This window comes from Patagioenas fasciata, chromosome 5 (genome assembly GCF_037038585.1).
Source record: "Patagioenas fasciata isolate bPatFas1 chromosome 5, bPatFas1.hap1, whole genome shotgun sequence".
NCBI classification, from domain to species: domain Eukaryota; kingdom Metazoa; phylum Chordata; class Aves; order Columbiformes; family Columbidae; genus Patagioenas; species Patagioenas fasciata.
In genome coordinates this window covers 56,378,513-56,403,133 of record NC_092524.1, presented here as the reverse complement: position 1 = coordinate 56,403,133, position 24,621 = coordinate 56,378,513, and the positions used below count along the sequence as shown (strand labels likewise).

The 24,621-nt window shown below is 35.6% G+C and overlaps 1 protein-coding gene across 6 annotated transcripts in view; it reads right to left on the bottom strand.

Moving 5' to 3' along the window:
• Positions 1-2,907: 2,907 nt before the first annotated feature.
• Positions 2,908-24,621, bottom strand: part of VRK1 (VRK serine/threonine kinase 1) — a 34,138-nt gene continuing 12,424 nt past the window's right edge. For 5 of the 6 annotated variants that reach the window (XM_071809628.1, XM_071809629.1, XM_071809627.1 and 2 more), the window contains exons 6-13: positions 23,654-23,762; positions 23,415-23,507; positions 22,248-22,380; positions 20,868-20,988; positions 19,778-19,836; positions 18,477-18,655; positions 14,065-14,158; positions 2,908-4,252 (exon numbers count right to left, since the gene is read on the bottom strand). In XM_071809628.1, the coding sequence (XP_071665729.1) occupies positions 4,170-4,252; positions 14,065-14,158; positions 18,477-18,655; positions 19,778-19,836; positions 20,868-20,988; positions 22,248-22,380; positions 23,415-23,507; positions 23,654-23,762 (871 nt within the window). In that variant the 3' untranslated portion in view covers positions 2,908-4,169. The remainder of the gene's footprint in view (positions 4,253-14,064; positions 14,159-18,476; positions 18,656-19,777; positions 19,837-20,867; positions 20,989-22,247; positions 22,381-23,414; positions 23,508-23,653; positions 23,763-24,621) is intronic. The other variant, XM_071809626.1, reaches the window with a different exon arrangement.

Genomic DNA, 24,621 nt, shown 5'->3' with positions numbered 1-24,621 from the left:
ATACTCATTCTCCCTTTGAGTACTGCATCATAGCAAAAAGCCCAGTGCTCACAACCCAGCATGGGAGGTGAAGGAATTGGCACTTAGTGCCACGGAGCTTTTCCAATCGGTTTGATGTTGCTGTTCAGCTACAAACAACAGGATCCAACTCATGTTCAATAAGCACCAGCTCTGTATCTTGTTTAACAATGGAACTGGCGCACTATGGAAACTCTAATTTAGATGTCCCTTTATATATGATGGTAAAAGCATATTATATATGTATGAATTGCTTGTTCAGGCATAACCTTGGGTTTGCCTCACATCTACAATGAAGCTGACACATTTCTACCATCACCCATACGGGGCACTGCAAACCACCCTTGAAACAACCCATCAGCAACTGGTAGACTATTAAAACTACAGCAGTATTACTATCTGACATCTTCACAATAGTAAAGATATCTTTTTTTAAGAAGCAGAAAATTCTGAGAAAGACATTATTTGTCACAGGATGATCCAAACGCCGTTAATCTCCTGTCTACACCTTAAGAAAGAAAAGAGGAGAAAAATCTAATTTAAACAAGTGCTCCCAGGGATAAAAAATTCAGACTGATGCTACGCTAAATTACTCAGAAGGCTGAGGTATCCAGCCATAGTCTTCAGTAAAAAAAAGAAAATTATAGGGTCTATCAATTAGAGAAGCGGTGCTCTGAGCCTATGTGCTGGCATGCTTACAGTTTTTTAATGTCTGGCAGGATGTTTCACAAACTAAACTCAGCAAGATGACAATTCCACCAGAAGGTGCTTCAGATGGTTTTGCTAATAATTTTGATCAGCTGAAATGGAGAAAAACATCACTTTGTTTATTTGGCTTTTCCAGAACCTGTCAAATCTGAGCAGAACCATTAATTGCCCCCTTCTGCATCTCCCTCCCCATCTCTCCCACCTTCTACCAGAAAAGACAAACTTCAGTTTCATCTTTTTTTTTCCTACAAGTGTTCTGTATAATCAGCCTTTGTTCCCCAAACAAACTTTGGCCATTGTTTGTGCACTTCCTTTGCTAGAAGGAAGTGCCATTTCTTGAGACTATTCATGGGAGGCTGATACCGCTGCCGCCACAAACATGTAAGTGCTAACCACCATATATTGGCTTTTGTTTTAATAGCCTTTTAACCAACTTTGTTAATGGACTGAATGCAATTTAGATATGGAACTTGGCTAAAATGTAGCTTCAATTGGCTATTAAAATTTAAGAGCTAACTAAGATAGCTAATTACAAAAAAGCTCCAGTGATAATGCTAAGCAGAATTAGTAATAGCAAATGACAGTCTGTCTAGTCTTATTCCCAAAGGGAAAGAAACTCTTAACTGAGAAGTCAACCAGACAACGCGCAGAAAACCTAATTGCATTACTGGTATTATGGCATCCCAAATCTGGCAGCTCACTGGGACAAAGCAGTGAGTAGAGTCTATCAAACTACTCAGGAAAGCAACTGACCCCCTTCTTAATGCTAGCTGCAACAGTTATCAGGAATTACATTATTATTTCATATTAACTTATTGGGAAATATTCCTGTAAAAAATTATTTAACCAGCACCACCTAAAAAATACCTTATACCCATCCTGAATTTGATTCTCTCTCCAGATAGATTAGGGAAAAAATACAAACAATCTGTCCACAAAATGTTCAAGCACTAAAAGCAGCATTCTGTGCTTCATTATCAATATCCTCATTACACCATTAGCTGAAGTGCCGACTAGTTCTCCTGTGAAGATTTATCATGTATGGTGGCCACTTTGAAACATAGGTAGCGGAGTCTTTAACATTCCCTACTCAAGTGTCTCCCTGCTGTGCCTGTAAATGTCAGTCCAGTTTTTTTCACGGCTGTGCGCACAGATTAGAAACAGCAGGAGAGCTTGGGAGTGTGACTACAATACCAGTAAGGACACTTGTCTTCATGGCACTGCTCAAGTGATTCTTGGAATGCAGGACCCTGCTGTTTTCTAATATTTACACACAACTGGAATCATCAAGAGCAGTAAATGCAGTCTAAAGGCAGCTTGCTGCTTTTGTGTTAGGGGCTTTACTTTCAAATACGGATGTCAACAAAAACCTGCTACACTCTCCACCTCGTATAAAGTGGTGTATTTCCCCATCGCTGTTCTGCGAAACAGCTAAAACACACGTGTACAAGCACATACTGTATGCGACACACAGGGTAGTAGTGCAGGTATTATCGCAGCCTTCTATTCGGCTCATCCTGATCGTCCCACATCCAAACGTCCCTGCAGCTTCCAGTGAGCCAGAGATGTTCTTGCCTGCGCAGACTGCAGTTTTGCACAGTCTCTCGTGAGCAGAGACAAGTCCTGTAAACAACATTTGCCTAGAATGGAAAGCACCTTTCCCTTCACAGAACACTTGCCAGTACAAACTCTTTTCCAGGACATTTTGGGGGTGTAAAGATATAGGGTTGGCTTATGAAATCTGTACCTCAAAACACTATGGAAATGTCTGTGTTTGGTGCATTTGGCTTTGATAGTGTCAAAAGAAAACATGCTCCTTGAAAACTTGGAAAGTAGAGAAAGGAAGTTACTAAAGTTACTAAAAAAAATAAAACGCCAATCCACTAAACTACAAAAGAATGACGTTAACTTTGAGTATGCAACACAAGCAAGAGAATACAATATGCCTTTCTGACAACAGTTCTTCAGAATAGTGTAACATACTTTTTGAACAAAATGATTAAATGAAGTCATTAAAATGATAGTTTTATTTGAGGAGTTTTAAATATGAGAGAGGCTTTAGCAGTCCTATTTTTACATCTGAAACAAAGAGAATGCTCTGCTTGAAGTTGTCAGCTAATACCCAGGAAAATGAATCTATATATAATAGCAGTCAGAACAGAATTAAGAAAACACTAGACCTTTTAAGTATGTTATTCCAGTTTTATTTCAAAAGAACAGATTCACTTGTTTTCCAAACATAACCTCATCTTTCATTCAGCATTTTATACTTCAACACATTTATTTCACTGAGTAGCTACTCAGGTGATACACAAGCAAGCAAGCAAGCAGAGCACTGGACATCCACACAAATACACCACCCATTGGCTCATACGGATTCCTTTTGGTTTGCCAGACTTCATAAAGTCATCTCCCTGATACAAATGATGTTCGTGCCCCAATTATATGTATTTTTGCAGTATCTAAATGAAGTGGTATTTCATACCAAAATTAAGCATTGCATTTTTGACTCAAATCTCTGAAGACTCAAAGCCAAGCAAGGAAGTTACTTTTTAAGAAAGATTTTAAAAGATTTCCTGCTTCTCAAAAATTAATAAAAGGTAAACCATTATTTTGTTATGAGAAGCACATGTAAGTTAAGCTTTCACTTGAACTAGATCATTTACAAAGTTATTCTTCATAATTACAACTTTTCAAGCTTTTTCACTCATTCAAAAAGAAAATCTGAGTGGGGGCGGGAAGGGGTTGAGAATGTACATTGTTTTTCAGTTGGTTCTTTTCCTCGCCCTGGGTCCTGTGTCTGAAATTTTGGTCTCTTTCTTTACAGATAAACTCTGAATAATTGGAAAAGTGATGCAAACAGAAATACTACGCAAAAAATAACTAAAATTCACTACACATCCTCCAAATAATTGTTTAAACACATTTTATAACAAGAATATGGTTTTTGTCTTATGTTCTGTTTTCAATTCAAACACTTGAGAAATATTTAAAATATGTCCCTATCATTTCAGACCTCATCTCAGTGTACATCTAAGTGACCTCCAATGAGACTTTATTCAAAATCAGAATAGGATGCAACACTGCTGTTCCTTGTAGAGTACCCCAATGAAACTAAATAAGGCTTTATTTCTATATTATACAGCAGAAAAAAAGCACTTTCTTTTAGTTTGCCTTTAAGATATGAATTCATGTATATAAAGAATAAAAATGCATCTTCACTTCAAAGTTGGCAAAATTTTGCATTACTATTTAAGTATGCATAAATTATGCAAATATTTTAATAAAACATTTATTCTTCAAAAATAGGTACAAAACAGCAGTTCATGTTTTTACAGGATTCATCATTTTAAAAGGAAAGGAAGAGATTCCAGTGCTACAGTAACTGAAAAAAACCCAGAGATCACCCAAAGAGCAACTTAATTTGTTGCTCCATCTATTATTTACTTCTGGACTCTCTTTCTGGTTCCTGTTGCTTTCCTGGGTTTTGGTGAGGTCCTCTTCCGGGTTCTGGTAGCTACTGCATCTACAATCCAAACAAAAAAAAGACTTTCTATAAAATAAAATAACAGATATGGATCACAAGAGAATACTTGTAGACATTTAAGAGGCTAGATCAAATCAAATCATTCATTTAGTTTTGACTAGGAGGAAGGGCACACATATTACATTGACTCAGAAGAATTAACCACAATTTCTGGGCACCGATTTTCTCCTGAAGAACACATTGTACAATTCAGCTTCTTAAACAGTAGTATTACATGCAGTTAAGACAATTTAATAGCTCACCTTCTCCAAAAGATGAAGAATCAGATCCTCATCAAATCACTAACCCTTCCTTCCACCTCATGTGCTAAATTTCAGGATTAAGCTATTTTTGGTGCTTTTTCGACCTTGTGCTGAGCTGATCCAGCTCTATAACCTGGCAAAGAACTTTCTTTTGGTCTGGTATTCTGATAGTTTACTGAATTGCAGCATCTTAGAGCATGCAAATGGAGCTTATACAAGGGGAGGTGGAAGACACACAGGTAGAAAAGAGGAAGATTTTTGTTTAGCAGGATCAAGCTGTTAAATCAGCTCAGCTATCAGTGCAACTTTACCTCAGATTTCAAGCTATTATTTGGCAACATTTTATTAACAGAGGAAACTAACAGTGCCATCTAAGTAAGATTCTTAACAAACGTGGCAGGCAGGCCATTCAAAGAGACCGTAACTACATGCAGTAATAAAAAACCCCCTGCACTTTGATTCTTTCTTGTCCACTAGCAGGAAAGGTGGGGGAACAACAACAAATCACACAGCACCACAGCTCATATGCATGAATCACATTCAGCTGTAGTCACTTCGAGAAAAAAAAATATTACATATAATAAAAATCACTATCATTTTCACAAATGCAGTAACAATTAAATGTTTTTCATTTCCTAGTCATGGTATTTTCTTTTTTGTGGTTTTTTTTTTTTTAAATCCTGACTTTCTCCTTGAAGTCAGTATGCCCAACTGTTTAAGTTCTTGCTTGTAAAACTACATATAACTCTACAGTTCCTGTCAAATTCTTCATCTGCATTACTGACAAAGAAAAAAAGGTAAAATTGGGTTTCATGGAAGTCCTTGAGAAAGAAGAAGCTGTTTGCATAAGACAACAGCCTTGGAGTGGTATGAGTCACTGATCGTTGGAGCTCAATGAGTAAATGTAGGGGAAAGCAAAGAGGCAGAGAACAATGCAAAACAAACCAAAATAGTCTTGAATCTACCCAAAACCAAAAGCACATCAAGAAAAGCAACAAGCTATTGCAAACAGTTTTGAACCAAAAGCACATCAAGAAAAGCAACAAGCTATTGCAAACAGTTTTGCTTCTGTGTTTGTTCAATTTAACATAACTTAATTTACTCTTAAAGTGTTGATTTGAAATGAAAAATAGCAAAATAAACCATTCCTGAAAGTGAAATGGAAAATGAAAAAAATATTCTTGTTCCTTGTTTGTCCAAAAGCTCTTGTTGCATTCAACATACATCTTTAAGGAAAAAAAAATACATAAAACAAAACCAACCAACCAAACACAACAACAACAACAAAACCCAACCAACAAACAAACATACATAAGCCATCTCTGGTAACTGTTTCTCATTGAGCAGCACAGCTTCACCAGATCTGTTCTGGCAAAACACATCCTTGCAAATGCTATGTAAAAATCAATTATTCTGGTACTTTTACAAGTATTGGTAGCTAAAAGCTATACAAGCAGGTATCATAGACTAAAGTAGTAACTTAACTATGTAAATCATTCCTTCTCCCAGCTAAATTCTGGTTTATCTTCAAGAATTAGTTTGTACTTTTCCAAGTCACAAAATATTTTAGCTACTATAATTGTGAATTCTAGCAACAGACATGTCTCATGCATTTTCAAATGGAGTAGTTTTAGTGGTATGTAGATTTTTCCCTGGAATCTTTGTATTGCCACAGAAAGCAGAAAATGACCGAAGTTTTCTCTTCAAGAAATACCAATAACCTGATCTTTTCCCCTTTCATTAATCTTCATCTGTTTTGACTGAGGTAACTGTGATTTTTATTCTCATTCAATCCTAGATCGTATAATCAAATGCTGCAAAGACATCAAATTTATGTTCTATTGTCAGAAAGACTGTCAATATAAAAATGATGACCTTTGGTAGGAAAACACTACAGGTGTTTGTTTATAGGGAAAAAAACTGATGAGTTATCAGATTTTCATGTTCGTTTCTCAGGAATATCATATTTCTTGGTAGTCATGGACAATATAAGCAGTTGAAGCTTACTAATTCCTAATTCAGTAAGAGCTTAACCATGTCTAGTTGCCTACGCTGGAATACCAAAAAGGAGAAGTGAGCTATCCTGGCTTGGATTTTTTCTTTATCTTTATTGCATTAATGACTTCTTTTCAAGGCTTTTCTAAACAAACCATGATCATGGCAAATCTCTACTTTAAAGACAACAAAACCAATCCTTGTCATGGTTTTTTTTATTCATGATTTCAGACTTAAACAGCAGAAATATTCTCTTAAGCTCTTTGATTGGGTTATGTTAAGCTCGGAATGACTGCTTCAAAGTTTGCAGCTATTACAAAACTGAAGGCCTTCATGTACCGAAATCTCATCTGAATTTTCAAAATGAGTTAGCCTGGTAACATATATTGCCCTGTCTCCACACACTTTTCTTCTGGGAGAAATGTCAATTCTGTTTCTGAAAACAGAAGTCCTGTGTGGGCAGCACCAAATGAGGACACAAACAAAGCTATTACAAGCAAAGGAGAGGATTTTTATAAAGCACATTAAACTGAATTAGGTTGAAACAGCAATTTAAATGAGGAAGAATTATATAGGCAAAAATAAACCAGATGGTGTCACTGCACAGCTTGTTTTGAGACTGGAACAAAGTTCAGCAGAGGCATAGAGAGTCCCACAGGCTCTAGAGGAATTATTAGACAAGTTGACTCTGATATCTGATCCTCTCTGTGCAAACAGTATTATAAAGCAACTTTACAGAAGAAACTCAGCGGTATCATGTATAGTTTTGGGCTCTATCCTTCAAGGAAGTTCTGAGAAAAATAGAAAAAAAAAAAGTCAGGAGTGGTGATCATGGTTTCCAGCTCTCTAACAAAATAAAAAAAAGGAATTGAACTGGCTTATCTGAAGAAAGTAGAAAAAAAAAAAAAAGGAAGAGAGATGTGATGGTGCAGCCTTTTGTACTCATCAAGTGTACAAAAGGTTGCCGCATGAAATGAGAGCAATTTTCATGTCCACAGTGGATAGGACAACAAAAAAGCTTAAGGGAAGTTCATATTAGGTACAAAATTATCAGAAGAAAATATTCTGCTTTCTCAAAGTCTTTTTAGTGGCAAGGATGGTTAAGTATTACAAGTGGTGTTGAGCAGGGATGCTTTAGAAAACTAATCATAGAGCTTTTGATAGAAAATATTGGTATACATCAATATTAACACAGATGTAGATCCATAAGCTTGTCCTTAGGCTGGTGTATAGAGCAGATCACCTCTTCATGATGTCCCTTTTCATCTTGCTTTCTGTTTTTACATACACTGTTTTAGAAACACACATAGAACTTAATTGTAGCTTTCTCTTACTGGTAAGGCCAAAAGTGAACATTTCTATAAAATAACAGAGGTTCTCTTGTCTCAGCAGTTCTCTTCTCCACAAAAATTTGGAAATATGATTCAGAAAAAAGAACAGAGAGATGAATGAAAATACGGACTTGTATATCAGGAAATATATGAATATAGAGTGGAGAGGAGAAAGAATAAAGTTGGTAGTTGTGGGATAGGGTTTGAGTTAAGGTATTCTGTGTTTCCAAGGCCTCTGTTTCCTGCAACAAATCAATACATTTCCATATGATAATATGAAAAAACACTGGGGTACAAGAACGTATAATGTGATTACTTTATGCCTGTTTACTTCCTAAATAAAACATTGAATCTATGAGTGTTCTTTTAAAAATTTTAACGTAAAACTGTTGCACATGAAATTCAAGATGATTTACTTCTAAAAATTGTTCTACTGAAGACATTCCAAAACAAAATTGTACATACACATGTAAGCCAACAGTCACATGCAGCATGTGTTTAAAAATAGCCCAGCAATTTGCAGGAGGAACAAAGTTTAATTCAAAGAATATTACTTGCAATCTTGAAAAAGCTTAGTTGCCTGTAAAAATCGGAGTCACTGCAGTACAATTTTTCTTTCCTGTAGAGAAAATTTTCACTTGCAAATTTTATACCCGAGTTTGAATCGCAACACTTCCTTGTTCAGCATGCTGCAATGCATCTTCAGGTCACAGAAAAACAACAAAAAAGCAGACATCACTTTTACTCTTCAACTATTTAGTTCTACATGTAAAGTCATTATACAAAATCTTATCCCACAGAAAATTTTCCTCAGGTGTTTTGTTCTGTTTTAACTTAGTACTTTTTATTAGCAGCAAATACAAGAAAGTCCCAAGAAGCATAGCATGGAACTTAAATGTATTTACATTTCAAACTTAAACACATTTAAGTGCTAGAAGTGGTCTGAAGAGATTGTACAGAAAAACAATCTTAAAATATAAAGGAAGACTAAGTAGAAAACTGTGTTCCAAGCAGACGCAGGAGCAAACGGGAACACTCTCATTCTTTAAATCTTGAACATTAATTTTGACTCTTTATTAGTGTAAGTGGCACATGTTCAAGGTGCTTCTTAGTGTATTTGGCACTTGCAAATTGTCACAGAAAACCATTATTCAGGAAGAACCACAAGGATATATTTGTTTTATATCTAATTTATTTTAGCCTTCCTACCCATAGTATTTAAGGATCTTTATACTTAAATACCACCTCCTACCACATCTTTTCCAATTTAAATAGCTTTCGAAGATCCTCAAACAAGACAGATTACTTCATGTTGTGTTTGAATATACTTAATGCAGAATATAGAAGCAAGTTTGTCAACATTTCTGACAACCCATGGCAGCGTTTCTCTGCTCAAAAACCCGAATCTTCCTGTTAACTTCTAGATACAACATAGCAGCACATGCTTTCAACTTCTAAAACCAGATCACAAAACTCTCATACTAGAACATTTAACTTGCAGCATCCCCAAGACAGGTAACGGTAGGCTAGGAATGGTGCAGAAAGGGACAGATCTTTTGGTGACGAGTCACAGAGACGGATACACTGTTTTAAGACTGATAGCCACTTACTCCTGGAGTACCTTACCAATACAGATGTATTCAGGCAATTAGAACTATTGTACAGTACAGGTTTTGCTGAAAATGTTTATATTAGGGTTTAAAAACAAGAGGTAAAGAAATCTACCTATAATGTGGGTTTTAGTGTGAAGTAGAAAGACAAGAAACAAATTGGCGCCATAAACAACCTCAGAAGAACTGTATGATTTGTTTTCTCCTAAAGCTTGATGACAAGACCAATAATTCTCTAAATATAAAAATGAGCCTAAAAGTAGATTTAATCCAACTTAAAGTAATAAATCTTGTGTGAATAAGGAAAAAAAAAAGATTTCTAAGACAACAACCCACATACTGATTTATGCAAAGCCATGCAATGCAAATAAACATAAAGCTAAGTATCTATTAATTGAGAAATGCTATTAAACCTCCACTTAGGAATGTCTTCTAACCAATCAACCAGTATGACTGTTTTTTATGTCAGAGCTGTTCACAAAGTTCTTTATTTGTACTGTAAGAGTAACCAAAGATCCCATTTAGGGCCTTACCATACTGGATCATATCCAGCAATACAGACATGCATAATTCCTACCCCTGGCAGTCCTGACCATTAAAAAAACACTGTACTTTCATTGTCATGTTTACTTGAGTATTTCTCTCTATACTGTCCCAGTTAATAAAACCTAAAATTATTAAAAAAAAAAATCACAATAGAAACTAAAAAGGCTGGTGTAAAAAAAAAAAATCTATTCTAAAATATATATATATGTACATATTTCTATAACCCAATCTTCATCAACCCCAACATTAAAGAAGACTGCCAGTGGTAGAGTTCTACCTCTGTTGGTAACTTTGAAGTTAGGATTATTTACAAATTTTCATTAAGCTCTTATTTTTCCATCATTTATGCCATTTTCAAAGTTCCCTATATTAGCTGCCTATTCCATACAAACTGGTTAAAAACAAGCATATTAGTCTTATTAATATTATACAGTACACCCCTGCATAAGTGTTGTTGGATACATACAGTGTATGCCAAAATTTGGTATTCTGCTTTAATAGTATCATCACTCATAAGCTTGGATATTTTATTATCATACATGAAGGCAGTTAATAACTGAAAACAGAGCTGTAACAGAGGGTGAGAAAACCTTTTTGTTTAAATACAATTAATCTCTTCTGATTGCATTTTGCCTGGTGGACAGACATACGCTAATATACTTCAGCATCATCCATATTACCTTAAAAAGGATACCTCTTAAAATTCCAATTTTCAGGAAAGCATATGAGTTCCAATTATCAGAGGGAAGGAAAAAAAAAAAGAGGTTGATATAATGCTGATTTACATAAAAAACAATTTAAGAATTCCACAAAATTTTATGCATTTTATTTTGGAAGTACAACACAGCTTGTTTCTTGAGGACTTTCTGAAATTCTGTTTATAAAAAGGAGAATGTAACACCCTCCTCTTGTTTGCCAGCCCCAAAAACACTGATGGCTGACATGACTGAAAGAGATGGCCTTGGCTAAACTCATCTGCAGTGGCCACACTGTGATCAACCCGGGGAGCAGGCGGAAGAAGCAAGAATTTCAAGACACCCATGTTTCTCATTCCCATTCTTTCTTCCTCCTCTCCCAAGCCTGGGGGCTCCCCAGCCCCAGCAGATTCGGTTACTGGCAGAGCCCCTGTAGCCACTGAGCACCCTGGAGGACTCAACTGCTGCATGGCTGATTGGGATCCTTGTGGGGTGACTAATCTTTTGAGCTGGATTAGACAAACTGCACAGCCAGATGTGGTTAATGCTCAGGAGCTGAACAGCAAGAGGCTGCGTGGCTCTTCTTGCCACCGTTTTAAGAGCAAATACTTGTGAGATGTTCTTTGACCGCCTGAAGAGTAACCTGTCTGGCCATATTTATTCCCTTTTAGAAAGCAATAAAATAGAATTTCACAAACTTTTACATTGTTTCCGTATGTCTAAACCTCAATTTCTATAATTAAGAGGTATCAAGAAATTATCCATTTTACTGGTCAATAAACTTTAGGATTTTTTTTAGTCACAGGACTAATCACATAACAGAGAAACAAGTCCCTGGTAAACATAAAACTCTTCAGATTTAACGGAGTTTTATGTTTTACTATAATAATCAGCTATTTTCAATCTATTCAAAAGCATTAAAAAAAAATCATAAGATTATGAAACAGTTGCCCTTTCCTTCAACACCGATTTATGAATCATGTAATAAGGGGCAAAGTTTTTAACTCCGAATTTGGAGAGAACAAAATGAGTAAGCACATGTATCACTTTTCACCTGAAATCATTTTATATACTCCCCCCACTCGGTATTCATTAAATTGGGTAGTATAAAAAGGTGAAAATAGAGCCATTTCACCCTTAACGCTACTGAACTGGTAAGAGAAGGTTTAAATTTAAGCTTATTTTTACCACTGGATGCTGAAAATACATACAGCTTCCCAAATACCTTCACTTAGTCTGAATAAACTTAGCATATACAAAAAGCTGATGCTACTACTTAGATTACAATTCTTCAAGTTCTTTTTCATCTCTGAGAATGTCAACCTACAACGCCAGGAAAAAAATAAGTATAAAATATAATATGAAATTAAGTGTATGCTGTTCTATGTGTATCAAATCACAACCAGAAAACAGTCAGCTGCATTAAATAATTTGTTATAAGGTCTTAAATAAAATCTAAAATGCTAAAACTGCAAACATCATTATCATAACAAATAGTTGCATTTCCTCGAAAGAAAATCTACTCTAATTAACACTTTTGCAGCCACTGACAGACTGGAAAATTCATAATAAACTGAAGTCAACAATTCAAAAGGCATTCAAGTAAGAGAAATAATCATTGATTTTGATGATCACATTCTACCATGCAAAAAGCTGAAAATAAACAGAGCAGTGTCACCTTCTGCAATAACATCAGCTTAATTATACTTTGTACCATACTGTTTGAGTAAATACACTAGGATAAATCTATAACTTACCAATAACATTACTGTCTTTGAAATGCTACATTTCCCATTCTGCCATACTCCTTCATCAAACATTTTTTAAACAAGTGGATTTGTTTTGAGGTAGACTCCAGTGCTATGCTTTATTACTACTTGACCATGACAACATCTGGTCTTTTACTGAAAAGTCCAAATCAAAAGCTCTGTAGTAAAAATATCTTTGCAATTACTTGAATTCAGTTCATCTCTACATGAAGGAGCTAGGAGGTTAGATCCAGAAAACAGTGTGACTGGACACTCGCTATGAGCTTATCCTATATAGACCTACTAAAGATTTCTGATCTTGGACTTAAAATAATCCTGCTTTATCTGCCTATGATTTTTTCCAGGCGACACTGAAACTATGCCGAATTACCTGAAAAGTAGCTTCAGCATTTCCTATCCTTACAGCTGATCCTTTCCTCGACTTTAAATACACTCACTCTTGGAAGCTGCTGCTGCTGCTAGCCCCTGGTTTAACACACTGTGATAAAGATGTCCTGAGGAGTCAGCATATTCTGACAGTGAATTGGACAAGGACAAAAATGAGAATGGAGGAGAGAAAATGAACGACAGCAAAAGAACAGGGTGCAACTACCAATTTTTATCACCTAGCATTTTTACCAGCTTTAGGCAGCATATAATTGGAGAGTAGACCTTTCTTACACATAAAGTTTAAATACTTCAATTTTATTAGAGTTGATCTGAAAAGAAATAATGAAAGACAAAAAGCACTTGAATTGCTAAAGGTAAATGGCTGTATTGGGTATATGTGGCCATGTGGCAGGGTTTTGGTAAGCTGGGGTTACAGCTATTGGGGTGGCATCTGTGGGAAGAGGCCACATGCTGCCCTGTGCCCAACAGCCCATTCCATCCAGACAAACCCACCGTAGGCTAATGTTGAGCCTAACTTGTTTGTGGCACCTCTGTGAAAACATTTAAGAGAGAGAGAAAAAACAGTGGACAGGCAGGGGCTGGTCGTGTGGGGAGGAGAAAAACAGCTGAGGGAACACCAAGGTCAGAGGAGGAGATGGTGCTCCACAGCACTGGAGCAGATATTCACTGGAGCTCAAGGAGTACCCAGGATGGATCAGATATCCCCTGCAACTCAGGGGAGAGTCCACACTGGACCAGATTAATATTTCCTGAAGGAATCAGAGCACTTTTTCCTGAAGGACTGCAGCCCAAGAGAGGGAGCCCACACTGGAGCAGGGGAAAAATGTGAGGCGGAAAAAGCAGCGGAGAGAAAATGCTGTGTACTGACCACAACACACGCCCTCTCCCTGCCCCAGCAGCACTCAGGGCTATGCAAAGAATTCTAGAATGAGGAAGCTGAGCTTGAGATACGAGGAAGGAAATATGTTGGTTTAATGTCTGCCTTTTTTACTACCCAAACTTCTTTTAATTGGCAATGAATTAATTTTCCCCAAGTTGAGCCTGTTTTTCCTAAAACAGTAAGGAGTAAGCAATCTCCCCATCTTTGTATTGACCCAAGAGTTTTCTCAACCTATTTTCTCCTTCTGTGCCACCGGGGAGGGGAGGGAGTGATTGGGTGAGAGATTGGCCCTTGGCCAGTACATGGGACTGTGACAATGATCTTTTGACTCACTAGAAGAAGTAGGTTTCTTCCTTTGTGGACTTCCTGCATCTTCCATTTCTGCTTCAGTGCTCTCATTGGTCACAGCTGCTGCCTTTCTTTTCTTCTGGAAAGGAGAAAAAAAAGGAGGGGGGGCAACTGAAGTCAAGAGCATAAAAGACAACACAAATTAGAGAACACCTCATCCTCACAAGGTATTCTCCAATTTTAAGCATTATAAAATGTCTCCAGCTGTAGAGAAAGTTTATTCATACATTAATACCAGAAGTACTAGTAAATATACAATTTAAATTTCAGTTCCCCTATCTGCAGATCACTTTAGGAGTTGAAATTTTAACATATGAAAACATAATTTTTTATGATCAAAACTTTTGTTTTTAATTTACATTAAATAACTGGTACAAGAGGAGCAATCTGAAAAATCTTAAAGAACACAGAAAAACATTTTACCCAAAGTCGATGTTAATTGCTTTTAAAAAGCAATTACACCTCATTAAATTCAAGTTTATCTGGATCCTTGCTTCTCAAGGCTTTCTTTGCACAGCTGAAAAGTAGCTAACACCCACTGACAGTACATTATTATTTTTTCTAATGGCAACTATGGGTTCTGTTCCAAAGACAAATACTTGATAAAGCTGAACTCTACTCAAGCCACACTATCTTAAAGCCGCTAAATGAGTAAAACTGTTATCTGCATATTACAATTAATCTTACTATTACAAAATATCCCTAAGGCAGTTATGGAAAGATTCTCCTAAAGCCACATGATTTTTGCAAAGGATGAGTTGACCTGTATCTGTATCAGACAAATTATAGCTTTGATGAACACTGGGAGAGTTTACCTTTTCCTATATATATATGTTTTTTTTAAACTGTATGAGACTGGAGCTTTACCAATACAGCTTTAAAAGTGGCTACAACTTCACATGGCTCATGAGAGAAGGGGAGAGTGCATTACATCTTTCCTTTCCAAAGTGTTGCTTCATGATTACCATCAACCCTGCTGGGCTGAACAGATTGGTTCGATAATTACATACAATAACTGCAGTGGGCAGGTAACCCTCAGCTGGCACAGGGCAGCTCCCCTGTGAGAACTTCCATATGCAAACCACACTGATGGAGTGCATTAGGTACATCTTTCCTGCCGGTGCACAGGCCTGATTACCGCCAGCCAAGACTCCAAGGTTAGCATGTCAGCAGATTTGTGATGCATTAGGCAGGAATAAACACAGACACTTTTGTTCATTCTGACCAAAATTAAGGAGGACTATTTCAGTGCTGTACTGCTTTTATGTGAGAGATAATGCATTCCTCCCAATTGTACTAGAAAACATTTGAAATGCTCATCAGGAAAACAGATATCCAATACACACCACACAAAAGCAAAATACATTTATCTTGTTTCCAAGCTTATGTAATAAGAAGTGGTTTCTTAATCTTGATGCAGGTGAATTACATAGCCATCAAAATCAGGCAGCATTCATCTGGCACAAGCAACACCTGCACATCAGAAGCTGAACATCAAATCACTAAGATCCATATTTTTCCAGTTTAATTTACTCCCAGTATTTCCCAGCAACTCTTCTGCACTAAACAAAAGATGTGGTCCTTGCCCTAAATAATTTAGTCAAGAGCTCCAGATACTTCCTTCGACAGACAGTACTGTTAGCTTCTTGTTTTGCTATAACTATTATAAAATGCCACATACACAAACCAACATGCATTCACTACACACACACACAAAACAAAACAAAAACAAACAAACAAACCACACACCACAAACCCCACACAGACACCACACAAAACAAAACCTCCAGCAGAACTGTGGACTGTGTTTCATTTACTTATACATCTGGGGAAACTGAAGTCACAATATAGAAAATAAAATGTTAACTTCTAATTTAGCAGACATCTGTGAGTTTTAGCCAGATAACAATACTGGAGAATGACTGAGATTGCAGAACAACTATGTTTATATGCAACATCTAATGCACATTGTGGCTCAATTAGTTATACAAGCCGAAAACACAGGAGAATGCTACATTCTAAGAATTTATTTACACAAAAGCTAGAAATATTGTCTCCTAGCTATGAAACAGCATAATTTCATAACATTTTTTTAAGAAAGTATTATGGAAGATCGCCCCAAAGGAATTGAAGAGTGCCTTAAGTCTGTGCTGATTAAAAGATCAGTACAGCCAAAATATCATAAATATTCTATATTAGAGGTCACCATCTTCTCAAGTGTGGATGCCAGACCACATTTTTCTTTTCTACGCTAGACATTAAACATGCCAAAAGAAATTCAGCACGTGCTCGAAGACACTGGCAAGATGACAGAGGCAAGACGCTACTGATCAATGGTAAATTATCTTTTTGGAGAGCAGTTTCTAACAGTTTGGAATCTGGAACTTATCTTTAAAACACTGGATCATCAAATTGAGCTTCCTGTCACAGCTGAAAATACATATAAATTTAGTTAGCATTCTATGTTCTTCCTTTCTTTCTCTGTGTATCAAAGCGCACCGTTACTCTCACCTAGAACAAATTGTCCTCCTGTTCTCTGGGCCTCTTCCGTTGCAAGAAAACCCTAGTAGCATGAGTTCCCAAACATATATTCTGGGAAGGGAAGCACACTGCTGAAGACCCTCTTTCCATTAATGTATTAAATACAAAATCTATCCCTGGAAGGAGGACTGACACAATCTATTCTTCAACCCCACCCTACACCTCAGCTGTTACAAGGCCTAGAAAATCCAACATAAAAGGAAGAATCATCTGTGCTGTTACTTGGTCAAAATCAAGCAAAGGTATGTCAACCTAATCTCAAGCACACAATCTTATTCTGTCTGGACACTCTAGCAGTAGCTGTCATGGGTAGCATGAAGTCCATTGTAATATGAAGGAGACAGCTGAAAACTTTTATTCAAATGGGCCAGTAGCACTTGCTGGTTTACATAAGTGCTTGAACATATGCTGGTCATGCTTAGGTTTCCTCAAAGCTGAAAAAAAACAACAAAAAAAGAAACCCCCACAAAGTAAAACAACCAACTCCTAGTTGATGATAGTAGGTAACAGCCTATGGAAAAGTATCATCCCACCCTTTGAGAATGGTCTTTACTGATATTAGCTAAAGAATTAAGATTTTTGAAGTTTTATTCCATTGGAAACGTGCACCAGCCATCTCTGCTGGAAAAGGACATTATAGGTCACAGATGTTGGCTCTGCAGCAGGCCAACTCATGGAGCAAAGAAACCAGCCAACCATTAAAAACAGATTTTAATTTTTTTTTTCCAAAAAACACAGGTCTCAAGCCACATTGATCCACACGGGAACAGAAGAACTCTCCTTTTAGACAGATCTTTATACTAATATTTTCTGCTGAGCTGAGTGTAAAGATCATGGCTGTACGATTTTAGCAAAAGTACTATTCAATGGGCAAAAACAAGTAAGAAAAATAGTACATATATGCTACATCCTTAGAAGACTTTAAAATCCTGTAACTTGTTTTCTTTTGTGCTTTATGTCCACCTTTAACACACTGTTGATCATGTCAGTAAGCAGGCAGAATTCTTGTAGTATTAGCCTGTATTATAATTCTCAGTTCCCTGGTTCATGTTAAAGGAACCAATTAATTGACCACCTGTTATTAACAAATACAAATAAACAGGTAATAAATTCAGTCTGAAGTATGGGATAATATTTATTGTTCCATACAGTTGGACTCAACAGTCTTAAAGGTCTTTTCCAACCTAAATTATTCGATCATTATTATATCATTTTTTATTGTTATTATAAACAGTTTTAACATATGATTTCCCTAAGGCTTAAAAAGTTCTATTCAAATGAGAGTTCAAATCCAGGGTTTAAGGTTTTTTAAATACAGAAAATAAAATACCCCATGCCTACCACTACAGTTAAGACTCATAAATAACATATTAGACCACAGTGAATTCAATATGTGAATTCCAGAATCAAATTCTTGGCACTAAGATGCATACTAAAAACTAAGCTTTGAACTAGTCACAGAAAGGAATCTAATCTGAAAAAAAAACCTAGACTTATTTTACCTTACACGTATTTTGACCCATCTGGAGTTTTACCAATTTAAGGAAAGTAAGTAAATTAACTGAATGTTCATCTGTTCAAATGTCATTACAACTACATATACACATTCTGTTATCAAATATATAATCTATTATGAAAGTACACCTATAAATATCATTCTGTATTAAGTTTTAACAACAATTAGTGAAGTTAAATTGGAGAAATGATGTGTAAGAGTAGAACTTAATATCAAATGTTTCACTATTTGCTTATTTCCTACTGGATGCAGTTATGACACCTACTTCCAATACCACTTTAACTCTTACTTAGCTCAAAAATATGCATTAAAAGCTGACATAAGTGTTCAGAGTAAAAACCTTTTGTGTGGGATCTGTCGGTAAGTCTCCGTTTTCTGACAAGCCAAAGTCAAGTACTCCATCATCTTTTTGCCCAATGGCCTTAAGACCTTGCAGAAGTATTTCTCGGAAATGCTGATAAACGGGTTTCTCTTCATAGTTCAGCAGCTTCACTCTTTCCATGTATTTGGCTATTTCATCTAAAGAAATGGTACCTCCAATTAATTTCTATTTGAAAACATTTTAATCACTCACTTTTACCACAAGAGTCAGAAATTATGCATGCGCTAGTTATGCCATTTTTTGAAATGGTAATTTATAAACTCATAATTATGACTTTACTACAATACATTTTAGAAAAAAATTATCCCAAGCTTCATTACCCAGTGATGACAGCATCACTGTTTTTTACGCATTCCTTGCAATGAAGAAAACAGTCAGTCGTAAAAAATGTAAAAGGCAAATTTTCACCAATGAATGGTTGTTTACATGATACTTATGTCTAAACTTTAAAATGTGGAAGAGGAAACTCAGTGTTATTTCAGAATTTTATCAGTGCAAGACTGAAACATTAAAAACATATATGAAACATCTGACCACTGAAAAAACAGAAGTCACACTTGACAGAGAAAGTTCTCTTACGATTACCAGAAGTAGCTGAAAATAACTATTGAAGATCCCAAGAAAGTCTAAAGAGTCAGGTTAAAAAGAAAAAAAAAGGCAAATCACCAATACCAAACAGAAACAGTCTATTCTTCAAGTTTGCATCACTTTGGACTTTGAACCTCTAAAATTCAGTTGTGAAAAATCAACTTACACATTTCATATTTGAAAATACTTAATACTGTCATTAGTCAGAAGCAAGTGTTTGCAGTTCACATAACTGCAGCCAAAAGGAAGAGTCTGAACTTCCCCTAATCAACAATCTAATTCATGTCACTTTGTTGTTACTGATAAAATGTATAAACTTCAGTAAACAAGAAGGACTCAAAGAAGCAATGGGTTAGAGTGCAATGCTTGACATACACCTTTCAAGAAAAAATATGCTGACCATCTGACAACTCCTCACTTTTTGCAACAACTGAATTAATCTGTTTTTATTTGAATAAACAGTAGCACAGCCTTCCCTTGTATGCACTCAATATGACCCACGTAAATAATTCCAGTGCTTCTACCCATTGTCTAAAGTTGTCTACATTCGGTGATGGCACCCAGATTGACAGATTTTATTATTTTTTGTAAAGAAATGGGATAGTAAAGCAAATTATTAGCGAATGCTTCCACACAGTACAACCCAAAGTATTATAAATAGCTCCTCTTACCTGGTTTATTTTTCCCAGGAAAGCATTTGTCCATCAAAACTGAAATATTATCTCTACATCTGAAAAACAAAATTATTCAAAACGATTGTTTCTTTTGAAGTTTGAATCTTGTTCTGATAAACTTCCTAAGTACCTAGCTTGGGCTGCTGTCAGAGACTGGAAACACCACTAGATAAACCTTTAGGATGACTTGGTACAGCCATTTTTAGGAGGGCAGTCCATTTGAGAATCTGACAAATGCCAAACAGGCTGAAATATGGCAAGTTTCCTTCAACAGTTTTTGATTCTTATAAAAGCAAGCAAAAAGAAGACTGAAGGAAAAGAACTGGTTGGTTTTAAACCTTCACATACCATCACTCTCACCTCTTCCTGCTAGAGGACTCTTCCTCCAGCTGACATTCTTCTGGGCAGATCTCCTGCCAAAATAATAACTGGGGGAAGGGCAAGAAGCTTTGCTAACACTGATGGACACGGAAGTGTTAAAAGTAGAGATAAGGAAACCAGATAACATATACTTGTTAATGAGACGGAAACTGCTGTGGTCGGGCAGTTTTCTTCATATTAAATATCTAACAGGAGAGGGTTGAGGGAAAGATGAAGAAATGTAACAGTGAGGGAGAGGGACAAAAAAAAATAAATTTAAGAAATCCCACATTAGTAGCCCTGTAGATGGAATGATGCTCAAAGACCTTTAAAATCTACCTTGAGCTTTCACCTCTGCCACTGACTTCAAAGCATGGTGTTATAAAGGCTATTCATACTCCATGCTTCAGTTCTCTTTCTGTGAAGCAGGACTAATACTGGCAAGAGCGCTTTTTGGCTTAACTATGGCAGTATTCTAAAGTGACAGTACCATGGTGGATAACTAAGCACCTCATATACGCAAAACAAGACAGAGTAGAACAGTACCAGTAAAGTTTAATTCCAAGCCAAGGATACATGAGACGTGAAGAGGGAAACTGCGGGGTATATAAAACAGTAGCCTGCTCACCAAAATGGAACATACTGAGAATAAAAAGCATTTCTACACTAAGATACTTTAATTCTTCTTTTCAGTTTTAAAAGAAAAAGAAAACAAGTAGTTTCTCACCTGATTTTTGAGTCTCTGACAACATTTGGATCTTTCAAATTATCCTCCCATGGTAGATGGCCACTAAGCCAATGAATCATACAATAACCCAAGATCTCCAAATCACCACGTCTTGATGGTGCTAGATATATGGGCACATATATTTAAAAAAGAGCAGATAATAAAGCACGGACATTTTAACAACAGTTAAAATCAGACAATGTGTCAAGACAATAGAAAGCCAATGCTAACAATGTAACACTGCTGTACCTGTTATTTCTTTATTTTAGCATGAAAGCAAGGAAAGAAAAAAAAAAATATTGTTCCTACATCTGGAAGGATATCTTAATTTTCATGTCCTTTAGCAATTTCTTTCTTCTACTCAAGGATATGACATGCTGCAGTTATCCCAATTTGGGATGTTTTTCAAGTACTCAGATTAGGGAAAAAAATGGAGCAAATTATTGAAGTGACTGTCTGTTCAAAACAATTTTTACTTCCCTTCTTTTATAAAAAGGTAATAGTGCTGAAACCCCAGCTCCAGAAAAAAATATTCCATAATGCTGAAATATTTTATGTGGCCTGAAAACTGACCAGATAACTGTAATAGATCAGATCCTTAAGCCTTGCCAAAAAAGAGGAAAAAAAATACACCCAACCCACATGTACATTGACCACAGACTACACTAGATGTATTAATGGGCAAATCAAGTCATCTTTGTTCATATGTTCAGGTTTAAGCATAGGTGCAAACATTCATCCTGAAGTAAATAATAATTTTCAACAAGTGATCTTTTTGCAGCACACACTTTCATATTAATAAAACAAAATTTAAGAATGAAGAAAATAAAACTGGTGTTCACTGCAAATCCTCAATGTTTAACCAGACACAGACCTGTCATTTTCATCTTCAAGCTTTTCTCACTACTTGCCTTTTGATGTTCAGTGACTATAGTCATAAATGAAGTTTTGTTAAAAAAATATTCTAAATATTAAGCTATAAACAAGATAAAGAATATTAAGCATCTTTGCCAAATATGAAAGAACAATGTTTACACCGATAACAGAAAATTATTTATCTCCTGAAAACGGCCTGTTTTTCTATCAAGATCTCATAAGCATTATTCCATTTCTGTTTAGTTAATTAAAAAAATACACCAAACATCTCCATCTTTACAAATCAAGGAAATCTATTTAAGAAAGTAACATTAAAATACAGTAATACCAAAGTAAAAGTTATTTAGAAAAACAGAAAAATGCCAGTAGAGTTCATAGAGAAGAAAACAAATAGATTCAGAAACCGTGTTGTTTACAAAAGTCAGTGAAGCAAATAAAGTATTTTTTATTTATAAAAAGGACGCACAAATGCTTATTTTTAAGAACCAAGTTTTCCAGCCTTACCCACACCCTTGTGTGCATCAATACTGGTATACTCAATAGTTCCATCATGACACCTTTTAGGATCTTCTTTATACACTTTGTGAACTCCATCAGGACAGTATCGGTAGGCAAGTCCGTAATCTACTAAATACACCTAGTAATTTCCACAAAGAATTCTAAAATTAAAGAACTATAAATACAGAAAAAATGCAAAAAAATAAACGCAACTCTCAACCATTCTCAAAACGTCTTAAAAAGTATTAAGAAATGGTGAATTTGACTTTAAACGGTTCTTTCTCCGTCCTTTATTGAAATTACTACATATGGTTTGAAAACAATGTATGAGCTGGGTTTTGTTTTACATAAAGCAATCTGATTTGGAAATTAGTTTCTGGCTGATGCAGAGGACAAGTACAGTAAAATAGTCAGCTACTACCAGTAAAATTAACAGCAGAAAAAAAAAAAAAAAACAAAAAACACCCGCACAAAAAAACCACACACACACACAAAAACCAGAATGATCATGGAGTTATAAGCACATTTACTGTCCTATCCTCTTTAAAGTCAGTTGTCCCATTTGAACACTACTGCATACTATTACTTCTCACTAACATCACAGGTACTTCAAGATTATTTTACTTATTTCATGAGCTAAAACATTTGGGCAAGAAGACATACATAATTCTGAAACTCTAATATGCATTGTTTAAATACTAAAGAGAGTTAAAATGCAGAAAAATGAAAGACTTCCCTAAATCAAGTGGAACAATCAACACTTTAAAGACCAATTTTTCCAAGTAACAGAACACTTATCTGATGGATTTCTTGAACAAAGGAATGGGGTAACAATGCAGACAAGCAAACATAATTTACCAGTGTGCTATGTAATTTTAAGCTTCCACCTGCAAATACCTATTTGTGAGTCAATTTCTTTTTAATCTTGTGAATTTCTCTAGAATATTATTTAGGGCAAATAGTCAATTTGATAACTGTCCAGCGACATGCATTAAAAAAAAAAAAAAAAAAAAAATCACAGAATATTAACTAAATAGAAATGTCAAGCAGAAATAATGTTACCATGTACATTCTTAAAAATGATCTTCTGCTAGATTTCACAGGTTCAAAGCACTTCTCTGTGTTGTCAAATAAAAGGTTTAAAACATGAGGAATAAAATGCATTAGAAATACCTGATTAGGGTTCTTGTAACTCAGAAGAAGGTTTGAGGCCTTGATGTCTCCATGCACATATTCATGCTCGTGGATGTATTCCAGAATATCAAGCTAACAAAACAAAATACAGTCGTATAAACGCAGTACCCAGCTCCACCCAGCAGAGGACCTGTACTCAGCACAAAAGTGTCATACAACTGAAAGACTTGCAGGGGGGGAGTCAGATTGTAAAAATATAAAGTAATTTCTAAACTTACTATTCTCAGGCCTAATTGTAGTACAGTTTTATGGGGAAATCGCTTTGCATTCTCTTCATATGTTTTCTGGAGATCTCTGTCAAATCGGTCCATTATCATAAATCTATAACTAAATGCAAAGCAAAAAAAAAAAAAGCGAAGTTACTGAATTGTACTTAGCAAAGTACAAAATAAAAAAAAATTAAACTCAAAAAATAAACTGCAGAAAACAAATAAACGGGAAATATGTGACTTTTTAAATGTTGCTTAACAGTTCTTAACTTTTTTTACATCAGCTAGCCAAAAGTTAGTCCATGAAAATACCTGTTCTTTATTCCTGGCTAGTTATGCAATAAAAAAACAAGTACCCACAGCAGAAAATATCTGTATGGTAATTTACTATATGTAAAACCAGACATTAATTACTTACAGAAATACATTTTTTACTTTATAAATGACTATGTGACTTAACATGGTTACTTAAAACAGTTTCTCAAAATCTACTACAACCTTTTTCTTTAATCTATTATTAAAACCAAAAATCTTTTACTTGTCAAAGGTGTTCTGATATTCATTGCTGTAGCTAAACTGGTTCTATTATTGTAAGAGCTCATAGTAGCTATATTAAAGAATCTCATGCACTAAACAACAAATGAAAATAAAAGTATATTTATGAAAAAAAAATATATAATTGTTATATTTACTTTTACATCCCAAAATTATTGTTTTTATATTAAAGTTGAGCATCTACTGAAATAATTATATTTCTGACATACTAAGGCACATATATCAATTGCCCTTTGTAGTAGTCCACACGAAGAAGTCTGACCTACTCTAAGTTGCCAGATTAATAAAACTTCTGCAGCTCAGCTTCATAGAGAAAGGCCACCAGGAAACATGGACTGTTACATAAACCTGCAAACCTTTCAAGACCAAGTAACAAAAACTTTTTCTGACACAGAACAATACCAAAAACCATCCCTAGACAA